This window comes from Euphorbia lathyris, chromosome 2 (genome assembly GCF_963576675.1).
Source record: "Euphorbia lathyris chromosome 2, ddEupLath1.1, whole genome shotgun sequence".
NCBI classification, from domain to species: domain Eukaryota; kingdom Viridiplantae; phylum Streptophyta; class Magnoliopsida; order Malpighiales; family Euphorbiaceae; genus Euphorbia; species Euphorbia lathyris.
The window spans coordinates 76,241,439-76,260,889 of NC_088911.1; the positions used below are offsets into that span (position 1 = coordinate 76,241,439).

The following is a 19,451-nucleotide window of genomic DNA, read 5'->3' on the forward strand; positions in this document are numbered from 1 at the left end:
CTAGACGTTCTGGTCCTCAAGGACTGCCAACTTTGGACTACTCTGATGTTGTTACTCTGGTACCCCTTCTGAGTGTTCCCGCAACTCAAGTGATCAAACCATAGGAGACTTCAGGCTCCACTCATGGATTGAAGATGGTTGCCATTTTGGATCTGTGCATTTCAACAGCAAAGTCAGATGCCTCCTGTCCAAGGCTAATGATCTTATGCTACCTGATGCTGCACCTCTACATTCCATCAGACCTCATTTGTGATTACCGACTCATTTCAGTTGTAGATCATATTCTTGGAGGAGCTTGCCCCCATTACCCTGTCATTGGTAGAGACTCTCATTTGTTTGGATCGACGGAGTATCAGGTCGCACACATGCTTCACATGCTGCCTTTCTCTGTTTTTTGTGAGTGACATTCTGATTCATCCATTTATTTTTGAGTTTATTTCACTCTACATTTTGCCTAGACCGCCCTTTATGGGTTTTCAGCCTAGCGAGCTACTCGACTTTTACCTAAATCGCCCTTTGAGGGTTTTCAATTTAGCCAGTGTCTTTTTTTTTATCTTTTATCCATTTTTTTTCAGATTTGGCATCAAGAGAAGTTCAACATTATGGAGCCACCTTGGAGTTCCTGGAAGAAACATAGTCCTCACAATTTCAAAGAATGCGAACTAGTATTGAAAACCTTCAAGCACATCACTTTCGATGACTTTTATGATCAGTTCACTGCCATCACAGATGAGCAAATTCCGCTGGGCTTGTCCTTGGTGGAAGATCACTCAAGTGGCCATGAAGATGCTTGCCAATTGCATTAAGCTATGTGGGCTTTCACTTACTTGCTTCTATTCTCCGAGCCGACTATGTAGACAATTCAGATTTCTACAAGACTTTCCTACTCATGTGACTGGTTTTAGCCGTGGGCAGATACCCGAGAGATATCCTTCACACCTAACTACCAAGTGGGCTGCCATTAAGCCTGTTGAGGCGAAGACCGATGAGCTCACTTGATGAGCGAGTCTGACGTTGCTACTAGACGTAGACATACTTTGAGACCTACTTCGAGGAACATACGACACCAAATTTCCTGGTTTTGTATGATTTCGTTATTTTGAAGACAAAAACAATGTTAGACATATTATCTTTATAAATGCACCTCTATTTATTCATTATCCTTTTTCTTTTCTTTTTCTTATCACTTTCTAATGCAAAGGCTCATCTGCATGTTATCTTAATAATAGGATAGGATGAATGCATTGGTCTCCCCAACAAAAGTAATTTAACAAGCAAACTCAACTTTATTTGATAATAAACTCGACATACATGTTTATTTTTACATCAAAACTCATTCAACCTCTGTTATTAGCTAGCACATTTGGGTTTTCTAACTGAACACTTTCTCTTATTTCCTTACTCTTGCCTAGATTGTCTTTTCGAATTTTCAACCTAGCAGGCGAATCAACTCTTTGTGGCCATTTCTTTTCATTAGACTGCCCTTTTGTGGGTTTTCAACATAACAGACTTTATTTTCTTTATTTCTTTCTTTTTTAACATATGAGACTTTCATATCGGGGAGATAGAACTTCAGACGGTCCTGATTGATTAGATCAGTGAACTCATTCCCATCCATGTCCATTATTCTAACAACACCCTTTGACAATACTCATTTCACAATGTACGGGCCTTCCCAACCAGGCTTGAACTTCCATTTGACGTCTCTGTGGGTTTGTTTAAGTTGCTTTAGAACCAGATCAGCAGCCTTCAAAGGAGTCCTCTGATATCTAACCCTTTATTGTAAGCTCTAGCCATTCTCTGTTGATACATCTGAACTCTATTAAGAGCTTGGAGTCTCTTTTAATCAATCATGGTTAATTGCTCATATCTCAAAGGGACCCACTCTACCTTCAACAATTAAGCTTCCATCAAAACCCGAAGCGACTTCACTTCCATCTCAACTGGCAAGACAACATCCATTCCATAGACCAAGGCATAAGGAGTATCTCCTGTTGGTGTTTTGATACTCGTTCGATATCCCCACAAAGAAAATGGCAACTTCTCTGCCTAATCCATATACATGATGACCATCTTTCTCAAGATGTTCTTGATATATTTATTGGCTGCCTCCACTACCCCGTTAGTTTATGGCCTATAGGGAGAATATTTATGATGCTCAATTCTATGATGCTCTAACAAATTCTTTATAGCACCCTAAAACCGAACCCATTGTCCGAGATAATGTAGTGCGACATGCCATATCTAGCAAACATATTTCGCTCAATGAACTTGGCCATATTTGTAGTGGTGATATTGGCATATTATTCAGCCTCAATCTACTTAGAGAAATAAGCAACATCTACAACAATAAAGCGGTGCCGATTCGAAGCCAAAGGATAAAGCTCGCCTATTATATCTATCCCCCCACTATAAATGTCCAATGAGATATGGGACTCTGAAACTCAAGAGGAGGTAGATGGATATGACCCACATGAATCTGATATTTACGTCATCTTTTTACCCATTCCACATAATCCGTGTGCATTGTAAGCTAAAAGAAACCCTGTCGGAGAACCTTCTTGTTAATACAATCCCATTCATACGAGGATCACAATGCCCAGAATGAATTTCTCCCATGATTTTATTAGCCTCTGATTCATTTAAGCATCAAAGAAGAAGACCATATGCCGCCCTTCAGAACAACTGACCATCCAATAGCCAGAATTGTGCAGCTAGCTTCCTGATAGTGTTCCTATCCGATTGCTCAGCTTTATCCGGGTACTACCCTTTTCAAGAAACACTTGAATGTCATAATACCATGACTTCTTTTCCACAGTAATCTCCATGACTTTCGATATTAAAAAACAAGGCGTTGTTGGATTACCAACGATAATGGGATCCATATGCGCTTTACTCAGTCCTTCCCAGATTGATGAAAGCATTGCCAAAGCATCAACCATCTGATTGTCTTCTCTGACTGCATGCCTGAACACATAGCTTCCAAACATTGATTTTCGATCCCATAAAAGTTCTGAGTATGGCTTTAGACTCTCCTCTGGGACTTACCATATCCTTTGGGCTTGCAGAATGACCAACAGAGAATCTTAATTTACACACACACATCATGTGCCCCCTGTTTGATTAAAGCTTCAAGATCGAAGAGACATGCCTCATATTTCGCTCCATTATTGGAAACAGAGAAATCCATGCGCTTAGATAAAAGAATAATCTCCCCGACGATGATCACACCAATGCTAGCTCCATGTTTGTTCACTATGCCATCTCTTCCATTTCTTAATCTCGATGACATTCAACTGCTCATCCGGGAACTCTAGATTCTTGATATAATCTAATTCAATAGGCTGTTAAGCTAAGAAATCTGCCACAACTCTTCCCTTAATGACCTTATTTATCATATATTCAATATCAAACTCAAATAACAAAAGAAGCCATCTGGAAAATTTCCCCACTAAAGCTGGAGCTTTGCAAAGATACTTAATTGGGTCAACTTTAGCAACCGCTTGAATTTGATAACACTGAAGGTAATGCCTTAATTTCTTCGTAAGCCACACTATCGTAACACAATTCTTCTCGACTATGGTATATTTGGTTTCATAGTCGAGGAGCTTTTTTCTTAGACAGTAGACTACATGCCCGATTTTATCATCTTGCTCCTGAACTAACATTGCCCTTATAGACGTCTCTTCAACAACCACATACAGAATTAAAGGTTTCCCAAGCATTGGAGGCTTCAACACAGGCGGGTTAACCCGATACTTTTTTTATCTTCTCAAAAGCAATCTAACATTGCTCGTTCCACACAAAATGATGCTCTTTCTTCAACAACTTGAAAATGGGCTCACAAATCATTGTAAGGTGAGAAATGAATCAGTTGACATACTGAAATGAGCTTAGAAAAGACTGCACCTCCTTCTCTATCTTAGGAGCGGCCATATTTGTGATTACCTTAATTTTGTTCGGAACCATCTCAATACCCTTTTGACTGATGATACGACCGGACAACTTCCTTGATGTAACTCCAAACACGTATTTCTTTGGGTTCAAACAAAAATTGTATTTCTCAATATGAGTTAGAAATTTGTCCAAACGAACTGGATGCTCTTCTCGAGTTGTGGATTTAACAAGCATATCATCGACGTACACATCCACCTCCTTATGGATCATGTCGTGTAAGATTGTGGTCATGACCCTTTGATAAGTCGCTCCTGCATTTTTTAACCCAAATGGCATAACACAGAAATAGTACGTCTCCCATTATATAATGAAAGATGTCTTCACTTTATCAAGAACATTCAAGAGAATCTGGTTGTAACCGGAGAACCCATCCATAAACGAGTACATAGCTGCTCTAGCTGCACTATCAATTAAGATATCAATGTGAGGTAATGAAAGTCATCTTTCAGAGATGCCTTATTCAACTCCCAAAAGTCAACACAAACTCTAACTCTACCATCCTTCTTCGGTACATGAATGATGTTGGCTAACCATTTCGAGTACTAAACAACCTCAATGAATTTGGCTATGAGCTGCTTGACAATCTCATCCTTAACCATTACAGACCATTCTGGTCAGAGTCGTCTCAACTTCTTCTTGACCTCTCTTAATTTAGGATCAATCGAAATTTGATGCTCATCAATTTCTCTGTTAACACCCGACATGTCGTCATAAGGAAAGCCTTCACATGTTTCTTTAATTTTTTTATAATCTCAACTCTTTCCTCAGAGGTTAAGTCACTTGATATAGAAATTTTTTTTAGTGTTTTTCTGTGTACTAAGGTTAATGTCAATCAATGAAGAGTTATGAATGCTAAAAATGCTACTAGGAGATTCTAATGCATACACAATACCATTATCAGGGACATCACATAAGTAAGCAAATTGACTTTTCACTGCATTGAATTTGGTAAATAGTTCGTTATAAAAATTAAATACAAATGAAACATTAACATTAAAATTTTCCTCCATAATTGGAGGGACTTCATCTTCCATTTCTTCTTCTACATCCTCATGCAGGAGATTCTCGATGTCGTTAGACAACTCTTTCATCCGCTCTTCTGACAGCTTCTTCTCTTTATTCAAACCACTACGGGTTCTTTCAAGTTCTCTTTACCCTTGAGCATGATCTCCTCAACTTCCTCCGTAATGTTATATGCGCTCATGGCCTTAACAACCTTCTCCTCAACCTCCGCATCCACTTCCTCATTAATAGGTTCAAATTTCAAAACTATTTGCATAAATGGAGCATCCTCACTCTTTGAGAAATCTACAATAATATTAAAGATTACAAAACCATGTAGCTCCTCTCCATCAACCAGCACAAGTTCGGCTTCCCCTAGATAAGAACAAGCACCTTCTTTCATCAACGGTCAAACATGAGTTTTCCCATTCTTTCCCTTAGGATGCTTCTTCATTTTCTCTGGCTGATACCCCCAAACAATGATGATGGCGCTAGTGTAGAAAAGACATAATACCCCCAATGCACTGAAGGGAAATAGGCAAACGTTTGGCAGCGGAAATATAAATTTTTTAACCTATTTCCTTCAAACCAAGATCCATTAATCGTTATTTCATATAAAGAGGGATAGAAGGAAATACCTTTCTGAAGAACTATCTACTGTTGCTAGCGAAGTGCCCTCAACTCTAGATCTGAGTTCACGAGCACAAGACAAAAACACAAGATCAAATCAATTAGAATTCAACCAACGAATAGCAACCAAAATAGATTGCCTCTAATTAATCAACACAAGATCAAAGATACAGAGAAAGAGATAGAATCAATTGAATGGAAGCAAGCGGTGGAAATCTCGTCCTCAACAGTGGGGTCGAAATTTCTCTCTCCTCGGAAGGACTAGGGTTGGCCGAAATTCTCAGTAACAAGGGGTATATATAGCCTCTCGTATCTAAACCCTAGTTAGATAGGATTAGGTTATTGAATAACAGTTATATTCAGAATAATACTCTTATTATTATTATCTATAATTATATCTAAATATAAAGATAATAATAACTTATTAATAGGATAATAATTAGAAGCAATTTAATCTCAATAAACCTCATAACTTATTCATCCTATAATTAATTTAATTCATAATTATAATATAATTATAATTGTCCGAAATTAAATTAATTCCTTATGTGTCCCTACACATGAAAATCACCCCCTTCTATAATTTGGCCTTAATGGACTCAGTTGGGCTTCCGTCAATTAATTAACATCTGTTTCTCTTTTGGGTTCCAAGTCTTATGTGTGACCCATTAGGTTCTTATTGCTTCTAGCCGTATACAACCATCAAAATAATTTCTCAAAATTACATTCAATCTTTGTATAACGGAATGAGTACGCAAACTGTGATTGGCAGATCTGAAACATTCCCCCAGAGCTATAAGAAGACAGGTTGATTCCGTCGTTGACCTTTCCGTATTAGTTACAGTATAATTCGATCCTTTATCAACTACATCCTTGAACAGAATCTTATGACTATGGATTATGTCAAGTCACATATAGCGAGACGTTCATTTTACTTGTACAGACCGAGTTAACTCCAATTAGATAGGTTAAGTGAAATCTCCATTTCAAGTCTTAAGCTATCACCTTGCAAGGATTTAGAGTCAAGTCTTCTATAAGCGATCCTTGAACGTATCTCCCATTTATCAGGAGTGACAAATGCTCAATCCAATGTTAACTATCGTGCAATTACTTCCTGTGATACCCAACGTCTGCCGTACACACCCCAGAGTCATCCCTATTATGGATCTTGTTACAACAGGATCAAAGCATCACATTCCATAATCCAGAATCACTAATTAACATTCTTTTGAGTCTTAGGATTACTTATACCTACTAATACCAATGAGATGAACATGTGACAAGGATAAATCTACCCATCCTGTTATCTCAAGTCGGGCCCCCAATCCTAATGAACCCTTTCACTGGATCCATGTAACTGTCCTGATATCTACATATCTGAAGCTTGTGAGATCAGCTCTCTGTCTCGACAGAAAACATTGTTACATGGAAGTCTTAACAGTGTTATGTCAATCCCTATTCAAAACATATCACTTGACTTGGGTTGGTTTTAAGTTTATTAGTTTATTATAATGTTTTGTCTCACTTCATGCGTGTATGAACACTTTATAATCACTTTAAATAAACTTAGGGATTTCCTTTTATTTAGACTTATTTAGTTCTTTAAAAGTGGTTGCCTTTATACAGTTATAAAATCATATCTTATTAAAACCACTACAAGAAAATGTGGAGTTACCGACTGAATTTAAGGACTGAATATCATTCGGTACTTAATTAACTACTGTTGTAAGTCTTTAACCCCTATTGCAGTCGTTAAACCTGAATGCCAAGTTTAACCCTCACATTACGACTGTCTGCTGGATTTAAAGACTAATTATTTGGTCATTAGAGTAGAAAAAGAAAAATGAAAAGAAAAAATAAAAAGTAAAATCAAGTTAAAAAACCCTAAAATTGACGGTAGCTATTCCCCTCGCCTCTTCGCTCTCTCTCTCCCCCCTTTTCTCTCTTTTCTCCATTTTCCCCCAAATTTCCTCCTTCCCTTCTCGTTTCCCTGGAACTCCGGCGACCATGCTCTCTGCCATTCTCCTCTCCGTCGTTCAATTTCTATCGTTTGCTATGAAAAACGAGGAGGATGCAGACTCAAAGGGAGGGAGCTGCGACTGACGATGGCGATGAAGGAGAAGCAACCCCAACTCCGGCGAGTGATGGAGAGACAAAATGAACCCCAGTGAATGAAGGTGAGGCAGACAAAACTCTGGATAGAGAAGGAGAAACAAGGGTTTCATCTTCAGATCTGAGGTATTTTTCAATTCCAATGAAATTAATGCGACATATGAAAAACATACTGCTTCCTGAGCTAATTCATTTGCTTAAACATGTTTGTGATGTGATGAATTTCTCAGAAGATCATCCTGGTGAAGATGTTGTTCTGTTGCCCACTACAGATGCAACTTCTTCCAACAAATTTTTTTGTCATGCATAAATTGATACCAGCTGAATCTTTGTCTTTGTTTTATGGGTTCTTCCTGCTTTCTTATGGGGTCTTGTGGAGATCCTGTTTCCAAGAAGCAGGATTCTGTTTCCTAAATCACATTAGTTTAAAATGGGGACGAAGCCTCCAAAGAGCAGCAGTGATGTTGGAATGGAAGCTTTTCAATAAGAAGGTATAATTTTTCAAATGTTTAAGAAGAGGAAATATTAGAGTTGCATCAATTTATGTAGTAAATATGGTTTACTTGGCTAGTATTAATCTTCGAACAGAACAATTGGTCAACTCTCCTGCTTGCTGGTTAACTTTATTTGGAAATCTAATTTGCTATTTAACTTTATATGTATAATAGGAAATAAAGGATAAATTTGAAATACAACCCTAGTTGGATAACATTTGAGCTTACTTTCTTCCATGGATGCTTTTCGTAGGTCTGTTCTGCAAATTGGGAAATAAATATGAAGCTTTAAAATTGAAGCACATAGATTCAGCAAATGAACTAGGATTTTGTAGACATTTATGCCTATCATTGATAACATAACAATCTTTCATGAGGCTTGGAAGTTGGCATTGCCATTACTTTTCTAGTTTTTTTTTTCTGTACTTTCTGTCCTATATTGGTTTGTTTGTAGGCATGTAATACTAGCTTACTGTAACTAAACAACAGTGTTAACAGAGGCTCAAATGTTTTCTTTGGGGGTGAAAGATTTTTTTACGTAGACTGATGATTATGATTATATGAAGCTTGTCATTACATGGCTGGTATTGTTAGGGTTCATATGCAGTCTGGAAAAATATAAATTTAGTGTATGGTACTAGCTTGTAGCTTCTACATGATTTCTCTTTGATTACTAACTAATTCTTGAATGCCTCTTTTGCTTCTTCTTTGCTTTTTTAATATTTACCCTTGAAAAGCGGTCAGAAAATAAAGGTTCTTAAGGGAGTTTGTGGTGGAGTGCATAAGACCAATTTATTTGCAACTTTAGAATATTTTCTGATTGAAGGGTTTCAAGGTGATGCTGGTGGTATGTGATCTACCTTATTTCTCTAGCATTTAACTTAGTACTATATAATTTTTATCGAGTGCAAATAATATGGTAAATTTATGAATTTAACATATTATGTTCTGTCTCTGTTTAAACAGGGGAAGCCCGGATTATATGCAGGTAACTTTCTTAGTCATTTCTACGTTTAAAACTCTACTATCTAAAAATAAATTTTGATCTCCATTATTTTTTATTAATCATGTATGTCAATGTACTCTAAATCTGGAAGACCGCTGGAAGTAGCAGAAGAACATGGCTGTGTGCTTGATAAATGAGTGGGATCGCCAAGTTAAGAAGCATGCTTTGGGTGCTCCCTCTGCAATTGAATTGCTGGATGTAGATCACTGTCAAGAGTTGGAATTGATCGGGTCTGTTTATGTTTACTTCAATTATTATTTTTCTTATAATGAAACAGCCTTCTAGATCTTTATCTTCTTTTAGTTGAGGATCTTCGAAGTTATGGAAATCTATCAAGAAGATCCATCCAGGATTCTCGCGTAATTTACTTACACTAGGATCTTATATGTGTATCCTACTTGAGCGGATGCAATTTATTGGTAATTGTATGGGGATTTTGTTTTTTAGACAGTCAATAATATCTCACTATACTTAATGGGGTGACTCTCAGCTATTACAGATTTATAGTTGCACTGGTAAAATAATTTGTTAATTGGATATTATATTGTTTTTGCTATTATTATGAACCATCTGATGTTAATGGGGTGACTCGGCAATAGTTGTTCCGTTTATTTGTTGCTATAGATTGCTAATTTCTAGAAGTAGGCTTTGATTTAAGTTATGGAGAGATCCACAACGGCTTGTTTGCAAGGTACAGAGCGTAATGAAGTAGAATAAAATGTTCTGCTTTTATTATTTGCAAGGTTTGCTCAATCAAAAGACTGCATATCTGTTCTACATTTTTCTGTAATCTGTAAAGCAGTAATGATGCTAAGTTCAAGGGCTTGTCGGAAATAAACCTGTCTACATTAACAAATAGGTTGACGATTTGGTCTTATGAAGGTTAAACAATGGATCTTGGTGTCAGGTGGGGTTCGTGGAACTTTGCCCTGGATGGCACCTGAACTTTTGAGTGGAAAAAGTCACATGGTAACACAGACGGTAAAATTTCTAAACAAAAAATATTTAATTTTCTATGGCATCATTAACATGCTCTATATATGTATTTTACCATGATCTTTTCAATGTTTAGATTGATGTGTACTTGTTTGGCATTGTTATGTGCGAATTACTCACGGGTAAGAACCTTATGCGGTGCATTGTGCCTTCAAAATTGGTAAGAACCATTATATTAGTAGACTGCATTAACACATCTTTTAAAGATACAATGTGACTCCCCTTTTTATTCTGAAATTCTGTGGTCTTTAAATTTGATCTAATTCTAGTTTTCCACTGCTCTTATATTGTTTGATTTGGTATTTGACGATATCATTTATATTGGTTCTACTGTTGTATTGTATACTGTTAAAATTACCTGGCTTTTACTCTATCAATATTTGATGTTGATTTTATTGCTCTTGATCTGCTATAGTGTTGATTCCAATGTGCTTGTTCTATGTACTTTTTCTATCCATATCTTATTGTTTTCAATTGATCTCATGGTCTTTAAAACTTCATACAAGAGTTAGGACTCCATACTTGTTGCTTAACATAATGATGATATCTATGTGCTTTTCTCAACTAATATGCAGAATCAATTTATGGTGCATGCCTCACAGCCTTGACATATTTGTTTTTAACTTATGTCTTCTAGGTGTGAACCATACCATATATGTTGTTATGTTCTAATTAATCCTCCCTCTAGTATTCGACTATGCAACTTAGTTACATGATTAACTGTTAACTTATTGGTCATATTTACAGCACTTAGCCAATTTAAACATGTTCCTTCATTTAATTTAATTTTAACTAGTTTTGGCATTTTCATGTGTTCATATATTGATGCCTTAGTTTAAGTTTTTCTCCTATATCAATAAGGGATATCCTAGCTTTTGATTATAATTTATGAATGTTTTTCTCCTATATCAAATTAATCAATAATGGAGATCCTTCCTTTTGATTAAAAGAAACATTAATTTGTTAATTACTTGCTTTTCGCAGGTGGCCATATCCTTTTGGTATGTTTGAAGTTTCATGTAGAATTTGAGAGCTCAACGATGTTATTGGGCATGAAGAAGAATTAAACTCATGTGGTATTTTACAATTTTGCACAACTCAGATTTTGTTCCCATGTGTATACTTTCAATGTTTTATTATGCATTAGACATTTATGTTTTAGTTATTTTCTCCATTAGAAAGGAACTCTCTTCAATCCAAAATGAAATTTCTGTTTTTGTGTAAATTAAATAATATTAAAATAAGAAAAGGTCATCGGTTTGCGACGGAATATTTGGGCGTCAATACGTCAATTCCGTGGTAACAGAAGGATAGAAAATATCTCCAAAGCAAGTTTACAAACTGCTTTTTTAGTTTACCGACTGAATTATTTGTCACTAATTAGCGACTTCATTAACGACTTAGTAGTGTCGGTCGTAAACTTCGCGACCAAATAAACAAATTGGCCAGGAACATGTTACCAACCAGCTAGTTACTGACTGAAATGATTCCGTCGTTAATTCATGAAATTCGGTCAGTAAACGGATCTAGGGACCAAATTGCGATTGAAATTTCGATCCCTAACTGCTGATTTTCTTGTAGTGAACAAATGATATAAAGAACAATTCATTTACAGTGAGTTTATATCCTGGAACAATTGTCTATAGTACACTAAACTCCAACATGCACCACTAACATATCTTAAGACAATATGGGTAAAATAGGTATAAATAATCTAATGGCAAGGTAGTAAATAGGCTAAATGGAAAAATAATAAATAAGTAGTGGTAAAAAAGTAAATACAACATAAGGTAAAAATTGCTGGCGAAGTTAGTCCACATGCCGTGTAGGCCGAAGCTTTAATATTGCGCACGACGTGTTGCAAGAACCACACACTATGTGGATTAACTCCTAAAAGATTAGGAACTCGTGTTAGGGACCACACATCATGTGATTGACTTTGCCCTGTTTCTTCCGTGATGCACTTGACTCACACGCCATGTGTGCCAGGTTTCTGGGATTCCTCCGCTTCATTCACATTGATGCCCTCATCAACCCCTCTCATATTCTATTGCAAGAGGATTGCTAAATGCTTATAATTACAAATTCTTATGTGGAAACCTATAAAATTTGAGAATTTCTTATTTTCCAAGAGGAGAGAAATTGGTAAAGAATAAAATATTATGTTTAATATTATAAATTAAGTTTAATAAAGATATAATATAAACAAGAAATATCTTATATTAAAATATAATTTTTGTCCCACAAATTGAAAGTGATGCCAATTGCAAAGCAATTGCATGATGAAATGTATTTGAAAGTGAGATTGAAATTTTGTTGTTGTAGTATGAATTCACGCTTTGCAATTACAAAACAATTGGAGAATGAAGATGATGGAGATAATCTAATACCTTCTCATGTATTTCAACATTAAGTTCAAGTTTCCTATATTTTAACTTAAAGAGTATTTATTTAAAAAAAAACATTACATGTCAAATTCTCATTCATATTAGATATATTAATTACTTTAAATTATACAAAAAAGAAATTATAAAATTTCAAAGCAGGGCTATTGGAAAAAAGAAGAAGAAAATTTGAAGTAATTAATAAAAGGATAAATTAAAAAAAAAAAAAAAACAGCCTATTGTTACACAGTTTTATAAATTGGTACTTGTGTTTGAAAATGATTTTCCTTAACAGAATTGGTGACCTGACACATAAGGGCATTTTTGTGTATGTTGTTAAAATTTTGGCATACAAAAAAGATGATATGAAGTGTATATCATTGTGGGTGTAGATATATAATTTGTTTGAATTGTCAATCGGAGCGTACATGTACAAAAAGAATGCCATTGTAGCCCTTGCTAATTCTCATCTTTTCATCACAATACCTGAAAGATATTTAGCAGAAGAATGCAGATAATCATACCTCAATGCAATTAAATGAAAAAACGAGTAATTGAAGTCTTACAATAGCTCAATCTGAAGGTCGTTTCTCATGTCTATTGGATATCCATATGCCCCTCCTATTATTGCTGCATCATCCATTCTAACTTTGTATTTGTTTCTCTCACATTTCCTGCATTAATTTACTTAGCTTCATATTCATATTCATATTCATATACAATATCAAATCTCAATGTACTTACTCGAATACTCCGGTCATGGAGAATCTAAGTCCAAGAAAGATGTCAACCACAAATTTCAGCTCCCCATTCTTTTTCACAATCTAAACCTCACAACAAACAATATTTGAAATATATATATATATATATATATATATATATGCTTATAATGTATATGATCAACATCACAAAACACAAAATATACCTGCTTCCCCATGAGACCATTACCAGCATTCTCAATCCAACTGTCTGTTTCTGTCTGCACCATCAAACTAAACAGTATAAGAATATCCCTTCAATGAAACCAACTGATCCATCATGTCTACACATTAAACTTGCCTGCGAACTCCATATCATTTGCCATTCTCCCTCCAGGAGTTGGAGTTCAAGTTCATCATCCTTGTTATTCAATGATATGAACTCATCAATTGCCTGTAAATAATTAATTAGCCACTCAAAATACACACTACGTACACAATTCTCAAAAAAGGATCACCTCTTGCACTTGTTTTCCTGTAGAAATTGCAGTTAGCAAGGTTTGCCTAGGTTCAGTTTTCTTTTGAAGCACAAATGTGGTGCCCTGCACTATAAAACAATTGCTCCGTCATCACTTTACCAAATCCTGTAGAAGAATGGATTTGATCATCCTTACCTTATTTCCTCTTGATATGCGAAGGTTCCCAGAGGGGGATAAGTAGGTGGTGTCCAACCAGCCTTTTGCTTCATCACCAAGAAGTTTAAACGGCACCGGATATGGAACCTTGAATGGTAAAAAATTGAATGCAAATGCAGCTTTATCAAACTTAAACATGATTCGTTTTCCATTTTTGATTTCTGCAGCAGCCTGTGGAGTGGAAACATCAACAAAAAAGAGATGGGAATCTAACAAGAAAATAGAAAGATACGTACCTCAACTTTGAGCTCACCAATTGCATCTGAGAATCTAACAATATTAGATACACGAGGGTGGTTAGTCCCAAGGTAAACCTCTTGAAACACACTAAACAAGTCAACACCCACAAACGTTCTCTGAATAGGAGATGCTGTCCCTGGTCTCGTCGTAAACATAAGTTGCCATCGCCCTTCAATTAAATTTGACTTCGTCTGTTGCCACATTCATCTATCAGATTCTAAAGCCTTTGGAAACCCAATCAAAATTTAAAAAATTACTCCTATCTAATGGTTGGTCACATCACAGCGGCTTTATTTTCTATTAAGCACTCAACTTAATTGAACCAACTCATTATAATATTATTTATATCATAAACTAATAAATCATTTAATCTCGTACTTAAATTTGTAAATAGTTTAGAAGGTGAGTAAGAAATAATTTCCAAAATTGTAGAGAAAGAGGTACCGGTTCAGATACACCTTGTAAGCCTTCAAGCAGTTTGACAGAACGTTCCAGAACCTGAATCCATATCCAATGTAATGTCAGCTGAGTATATATAGAGAGAAAATTAGAAAAAAGAAAAAGGGGACCTGGAGTTGGTGGGGAGATGCAGATTTGCCTCGGCCTTGGATTCCAATAAGAGCTTCGATCAATTGAGTTTCAGGTTCTGTGAATGATTGGCATTGGCATCGGCATCGGCATCGCCATTGCCATTTTCTCAAAACCTTCTTCGACTCTAATCTGGGTATTATTGCCTTTAATTGCAACCCTGAATTAATACAAACACCATTCATTTTCTCTTCTTTTCTTTTCCTTTCATTTTCTTTCTTATATTTAATTTAACTCTTCATATTTCATTTTATCACAAATCTCTAAATCTTATGTACATTTCGACACGTGGCTTCTTGCCATTCACACTCTTCTCTTTCACTTTCTATTGTTTTACAATTTTCACATTACTCACTCTCTTATATGTATTTTAAAACTAAAACACAACAATTAAAGAGCGCAATTAATTTTACCTGCATTAATTATATTTACGAATTAATTTTTTATCTATTTCTAAAATAAAAAGATAATTTAAATAAAAATATATTTGGTAAAACTCAATTAAGATATATAAGTTGAATTAAAATATCATGTATTATGAAATTAATTATTTTGGAACGGAGAAAGTCGATGACTACTCACCTTTCTCTACAACCATATCAATATTGATTGGTGGTATCCGACTAGAGGTGTAAACGAGCCGAGCTTTCACTGAATCTGACCGAACTTTGATCGAGACAAGTTTTTATCGAGCTTCTAACGAGCTTTCACCTAATCTGACCGAGCTTTGATCGAGACAAGCTTTTATCGAGCTTCTAACGAGTTTTAGCTAAATTCATCATACATATGAGTTTAAAATATTTATAAAGAAAAACAATCATGTTATTGTCAAGATTCCAGAATAGTAGATGATACTTGTGGTCGGAAAACACAAACTCGGAGAAAATTTTCAAAAAATGAAATATATATTAAAGTTTGTAATGTATTTTGTTTCTTATCAAAACCTAATTGTCCAGCTAAAGACTCAAATGTCTAAGCTTTTGTGTGTCATTTTTTTTATAGGTTAAATCTTATTTAAATTGTTAATTGTGATGAAAACTAATAATAACTATATATATATATATATATATATATATATATATATATATATATATAATAATTAAAAATAATCGAGCCTACTCGCGAGCTTTCGAGCCGAACCTAAGGAAGCTCGGATTCAGCTCATTAGTGATCGAGCCGATCCCGAACTCGAGTCGAGCCCTATCAAGCGGAGCTTTGATCAAGTTTTCACCGAACCGAGCTTGAACAGTTTGCGAACTATCACGGGGGAGCTCAACACTGAGTTCCTACTTTAATATTTTTGCCAGGGATTTGTTGAAACACAATTTCCACAATGATTTTGATTTGACAAAATTATTTAAGTTAGATTTAAATTCTCGTGATAAATTATTCTAACACATTAAATTTAAATGCTTTGATTTATTTCTACTAATGTGTTTGTTCAATGTTGAGTTAATTAAATTATAAGAATCCAAAGACATTAAAATATTAAGGCCCAAAAGGCCACAAGAGAAGGCCAAAGCACAGTCAACGAATTCAAGCCTTGCGGCCCAGCAGAACGAAGCTCAGCCCATCTGTAAGAAGGATCGAGAAGGACTCTCAATAGCTTCATGCCGAAGCTGCTGAGTCAAGAGACAAGAAAGTCAGGTCAGCAGCTGACCTGAACAACTTGGGGACAAAGTCTTTCCACTTTGGGAAATATTCAGACGAAGCAGGAAGCTGTCTGGAAGACTTTTCCGTAAATATGGAGACACTCTGACGAATCTGAGCAAAAGCAACTGGTTCTTGACGAAGATAGAAGATGCAACGTTCTTATTGGCCGAAGACGCTGAACACTGACCGAGTGAAAGGGACAGGAAGCCGTTTTCCTCCAACGGTTATTTCGAAATTCGAAATGACTGGAGTCTCAACTGTCACTATAAATAGGCCTTGCAAATGCTTCATTCGATGCAGATCTTCACCAAGTTGAAACGCTGACCAAATAGCCACTTGAAGTTTCTGTCTTGAAAAGCAAAGCAAATCTTACACCAATTCTTAGTCTTTGTGTAAAAGCCTAGATTGTTAATTCATCTAAATTCAATTTGTTAGAACAAACACTTTATCATTTCTAGAGTTTAGAAGGAGACGATGAGTTGCTCAGTTATAAGACTCAGTAGTAGAGATAGTATTGAGTAGAAGAATAGAGGAAGGTACTCTTGTAAACTCAGTGACTATTGTAAGAGGTTTGTGCCCTACCTAAAAGAGCTCAGTAGTGGATTCAAAAAGCTCGGAAGGACTCTAGGGACTAGACGTAGGCAAGGGGGCCGAACCAGGATAAGACTGCCGAGTATTATCTTTCTAACCCTTACTCCTCATTTATCTGCTTTGTGTTGTGCCTAGTAAACTGTGAAACATATTTACTGAGTTGCGTGATCTGAGTACTGAGTTCAGGAATAGTCTTAACAGCTATCTCCTGACTCTCGACAGAAGCAGTTTTAGTTACTAGTTGACTAAACTTGCCTCTAACCTTACTCAGCACCATTGTGCTAAAAGACTTAGTGAAAGTCTTAATACAAAAGAAGTCAGCCTTAACGTGAAATTTTTAAAATAGTTCCTAACCCCCCTCCCCTATTGGAACTAACTTTGTCACGTTACACGGGACCAACAGTTTACACCCCTATATCCGACAGTAGTAAATGACTACTCACCTTTCTTGATCAATCATGTAACTTATCTTTTTTTACTAATGAATTTTATTAATAAATTGCTTGTTTTTATAAAAAGTAAAAACCACGGGTGCAATTTAACCTTTGATTGGTTTACGATATTACTCCCCAATACCCACCAATCAACATTGAATTCATGTCTGTCACCTTCTACAACTAACGACGACATTCGTACCCAATTAAATTTATTAAGTATTATAGAATTTTATTATTGTCTTAGTAGCACAAATTGTAATTGACTCCTTAGTTAAATAATAGGTTTAAAGTATTATCAATGGAGGAGCTGTGACCCAAAGTTCGTATGAGCTCCAATATATGTAGAATTTCCTTTTTCCAATAATGATTCAACACTTTGATTCCTACACAAAATATAGTTGTACGTTTTTCGGTATGTTCACTATTCATTAGTAATTGCTTGAACTAAAATCTAAAAAAATTCAGTATAATTTGAATAACTAACTTAATATCTAAATTAATCTTCAATAATTAAAAATAAAAATTAAATACCTAAGCAAATAGCCTAATTTTGATTCCATCTATGTTAATCAGAAGTACGAATCTTGAAATTGTTGTCTAATATATGATCAAATCATTTAGTTGGTTTTGAAATGCTTTATGTGGTAATATATTTTTGATGATTGAAGAATTATTAGCTTAACTGCATGTTCTATTTCTATTGTGTGTTATAGTTGGTGTGCACTAGGTTTTCACTTGTATATACAAAAGTCTCATACCATATTAGTTTTTTCCTTTTTAGATTAGGATATCTGTTGATAGAGCTAACCTATGGATCTGATGTTGAATTATATTTCTTTGTATTGAATGTTTTTTTTTGTCTTTTAGATACTTTTGGTTATTGAGGTTTAGACTTGTAGTTTGGGTTCTTTATAATTTTATGATGTAATTAAATTGAGTTTGACATTTGATTAGTTGAATTTGGAGCATTTATAGTTCAAACTTAAGGTTAGTATAAGTTAAGCTAACCTTAATTTATGTCTTGATTGGCCTAGTTTTAGTCATGAAAAATGTGGTATCAAAGCCTGATTAGGTTCTTACAGACATGCAAAACATATGATTATCTTGCTCATATTTCCTTATTTTAATATCTATTTGGGATTTCATATTCAAACATTTTAATATATTGCTTGCTAATGTGTTGAATTTTGTTATATGAATAGGTTATCATGCCTCATAAGGGGAGATCAAGAGGCATGAGTAAGGTTAATGTTAGTACTACGCGTAGGATGACCGTTGAGCAATCATCCCAACTTGATAGGGAAGCCTCACAGTATGTTGGAGAAGCACCTCCATCAACTAAATCAATATTATAATGAGCTGGAGGGGCATCTCGCCATACCTCTACAGCTCTAACTACTCAGTCTGTTAAATATCTAATATGGATTTAACTGCTGGATTACAAGGAGTTTTCCAAGTATTTGAAAGGCTAACTGAGGTTGTAGGGGGGGCATAAACAACATGGAACTATAGGCTTTATTATATCACATGGTACAACTTAATTTCAAGATATTAGTGACTTTCTGAAGTTACAACCTCTAAAGTTTCATGTTGAGGATTCTACAACAGATCCTATGGATTTTCTAGATGCTATGGACAAACGTTATAAGGTATTGAGATGCACCAAAGCAAGAATGGCATTATTGTTAGGGAATCAATTACAAGGAGTGGCAGATAGCTAGTAGGTTTCCAAATACACTTGATAACACCTTCCTTTGCACAAAGTTTCATGAATCTTTCTTAGAGATGTTCTGTTCTCATAGTGCTAAAGAGGCTAAAGCCTTAGAGTTTGAGATGTTGAAGCAAGGTAGAATGATCCTAAGTGAATATGAAATGAAATCCACTCGAATCACTCATTTTGGTGAACATCTTATTCTAAATGGGGAGAGGATGGCTAATAGATTTGAGAGGGGACTTCGAGATACATTG

At 35.4% G+C, this 19,451-nt stretch overlaps 1 protein-coding gene and 1 long non-coding RNA gene across 6 annotated transcripts; one reads left to right on the forward strand and one right to left on the reverse strand.

Moving 5' to 3' along the window:
- Window positions 1-7,479: 7,479 nt before the first annotated feature.
- Window positions 7,480-11,382, forward strand: LOC136218641 (uncharacterized). 2 transcript variants are annotated; one of them, XR_010683875.1, is made up of 6 exons: window positions 7,480-7,827; window positions 7,932-8,192; window positions 8,933-9,042; window positions 9,162-9,183; window positions 9,293-10,182; window positions 11,182-11,382. It is a non-coding gene; the product is annotated as an uncharacterized lncRNA (long non-coding RNA). The 2 variants fall into 2 exon arrangements; XR_010683874.1 differs by having other exon boundaries at window positions 7,932-9,042.
- Window positions 11,383-11,890: 508 nt separating this feature from the next.
- Window positions 11,891-15,026, reverse strand: LOC136218643 (probable plastid-lipid-associated protein 12, chloroplastic). Of its 4 annotated transcripts, none has more exons than XM_066005660.1 (11): window positions 14,784-15,026; window positions 14,659-14,712; window positions 14,211-14,405; window positions 13,954-14,061; window positions 13,798-13,881; window positions 13,641-13,733; window positions 13,507-13,560; window positions 13,326-13,405; window positions 13,148-13,255; window positions 13,010-13,067; window positions 11,891-12,244 (listed from the first exon to the last, which is right to left on the reverse strand). In XM_066005660.1, the coding sequence occupies exons 1-11, from the start codon at window positions 14,985-14,987 to the stop codon at window positions 12,167-12,169; spliced, it is 1,116 nt and encodes a 371-aa protein (XP_065861732.1). In that variant the 5' UTR covers window positions 14,988-15,026; the 3' UTR covers window positions 11,891-12,166. The 4 variants fall into 4 exon arrangements, with proteins under 4 accessions (XP_065861732.1, XP_065861730.1, XP_065861729.1 ...); XM_066005658.1 differs by having other exon boundaries at window positions 13,641-13,700; window positions 13,954-14,145; XM_066005657.1 differs by having other exon boundaries at window positions 13,954-14,145.
- Between the last annotated feature and the right edge of the window lie 4,425 nt (window positions 15,027-19,451).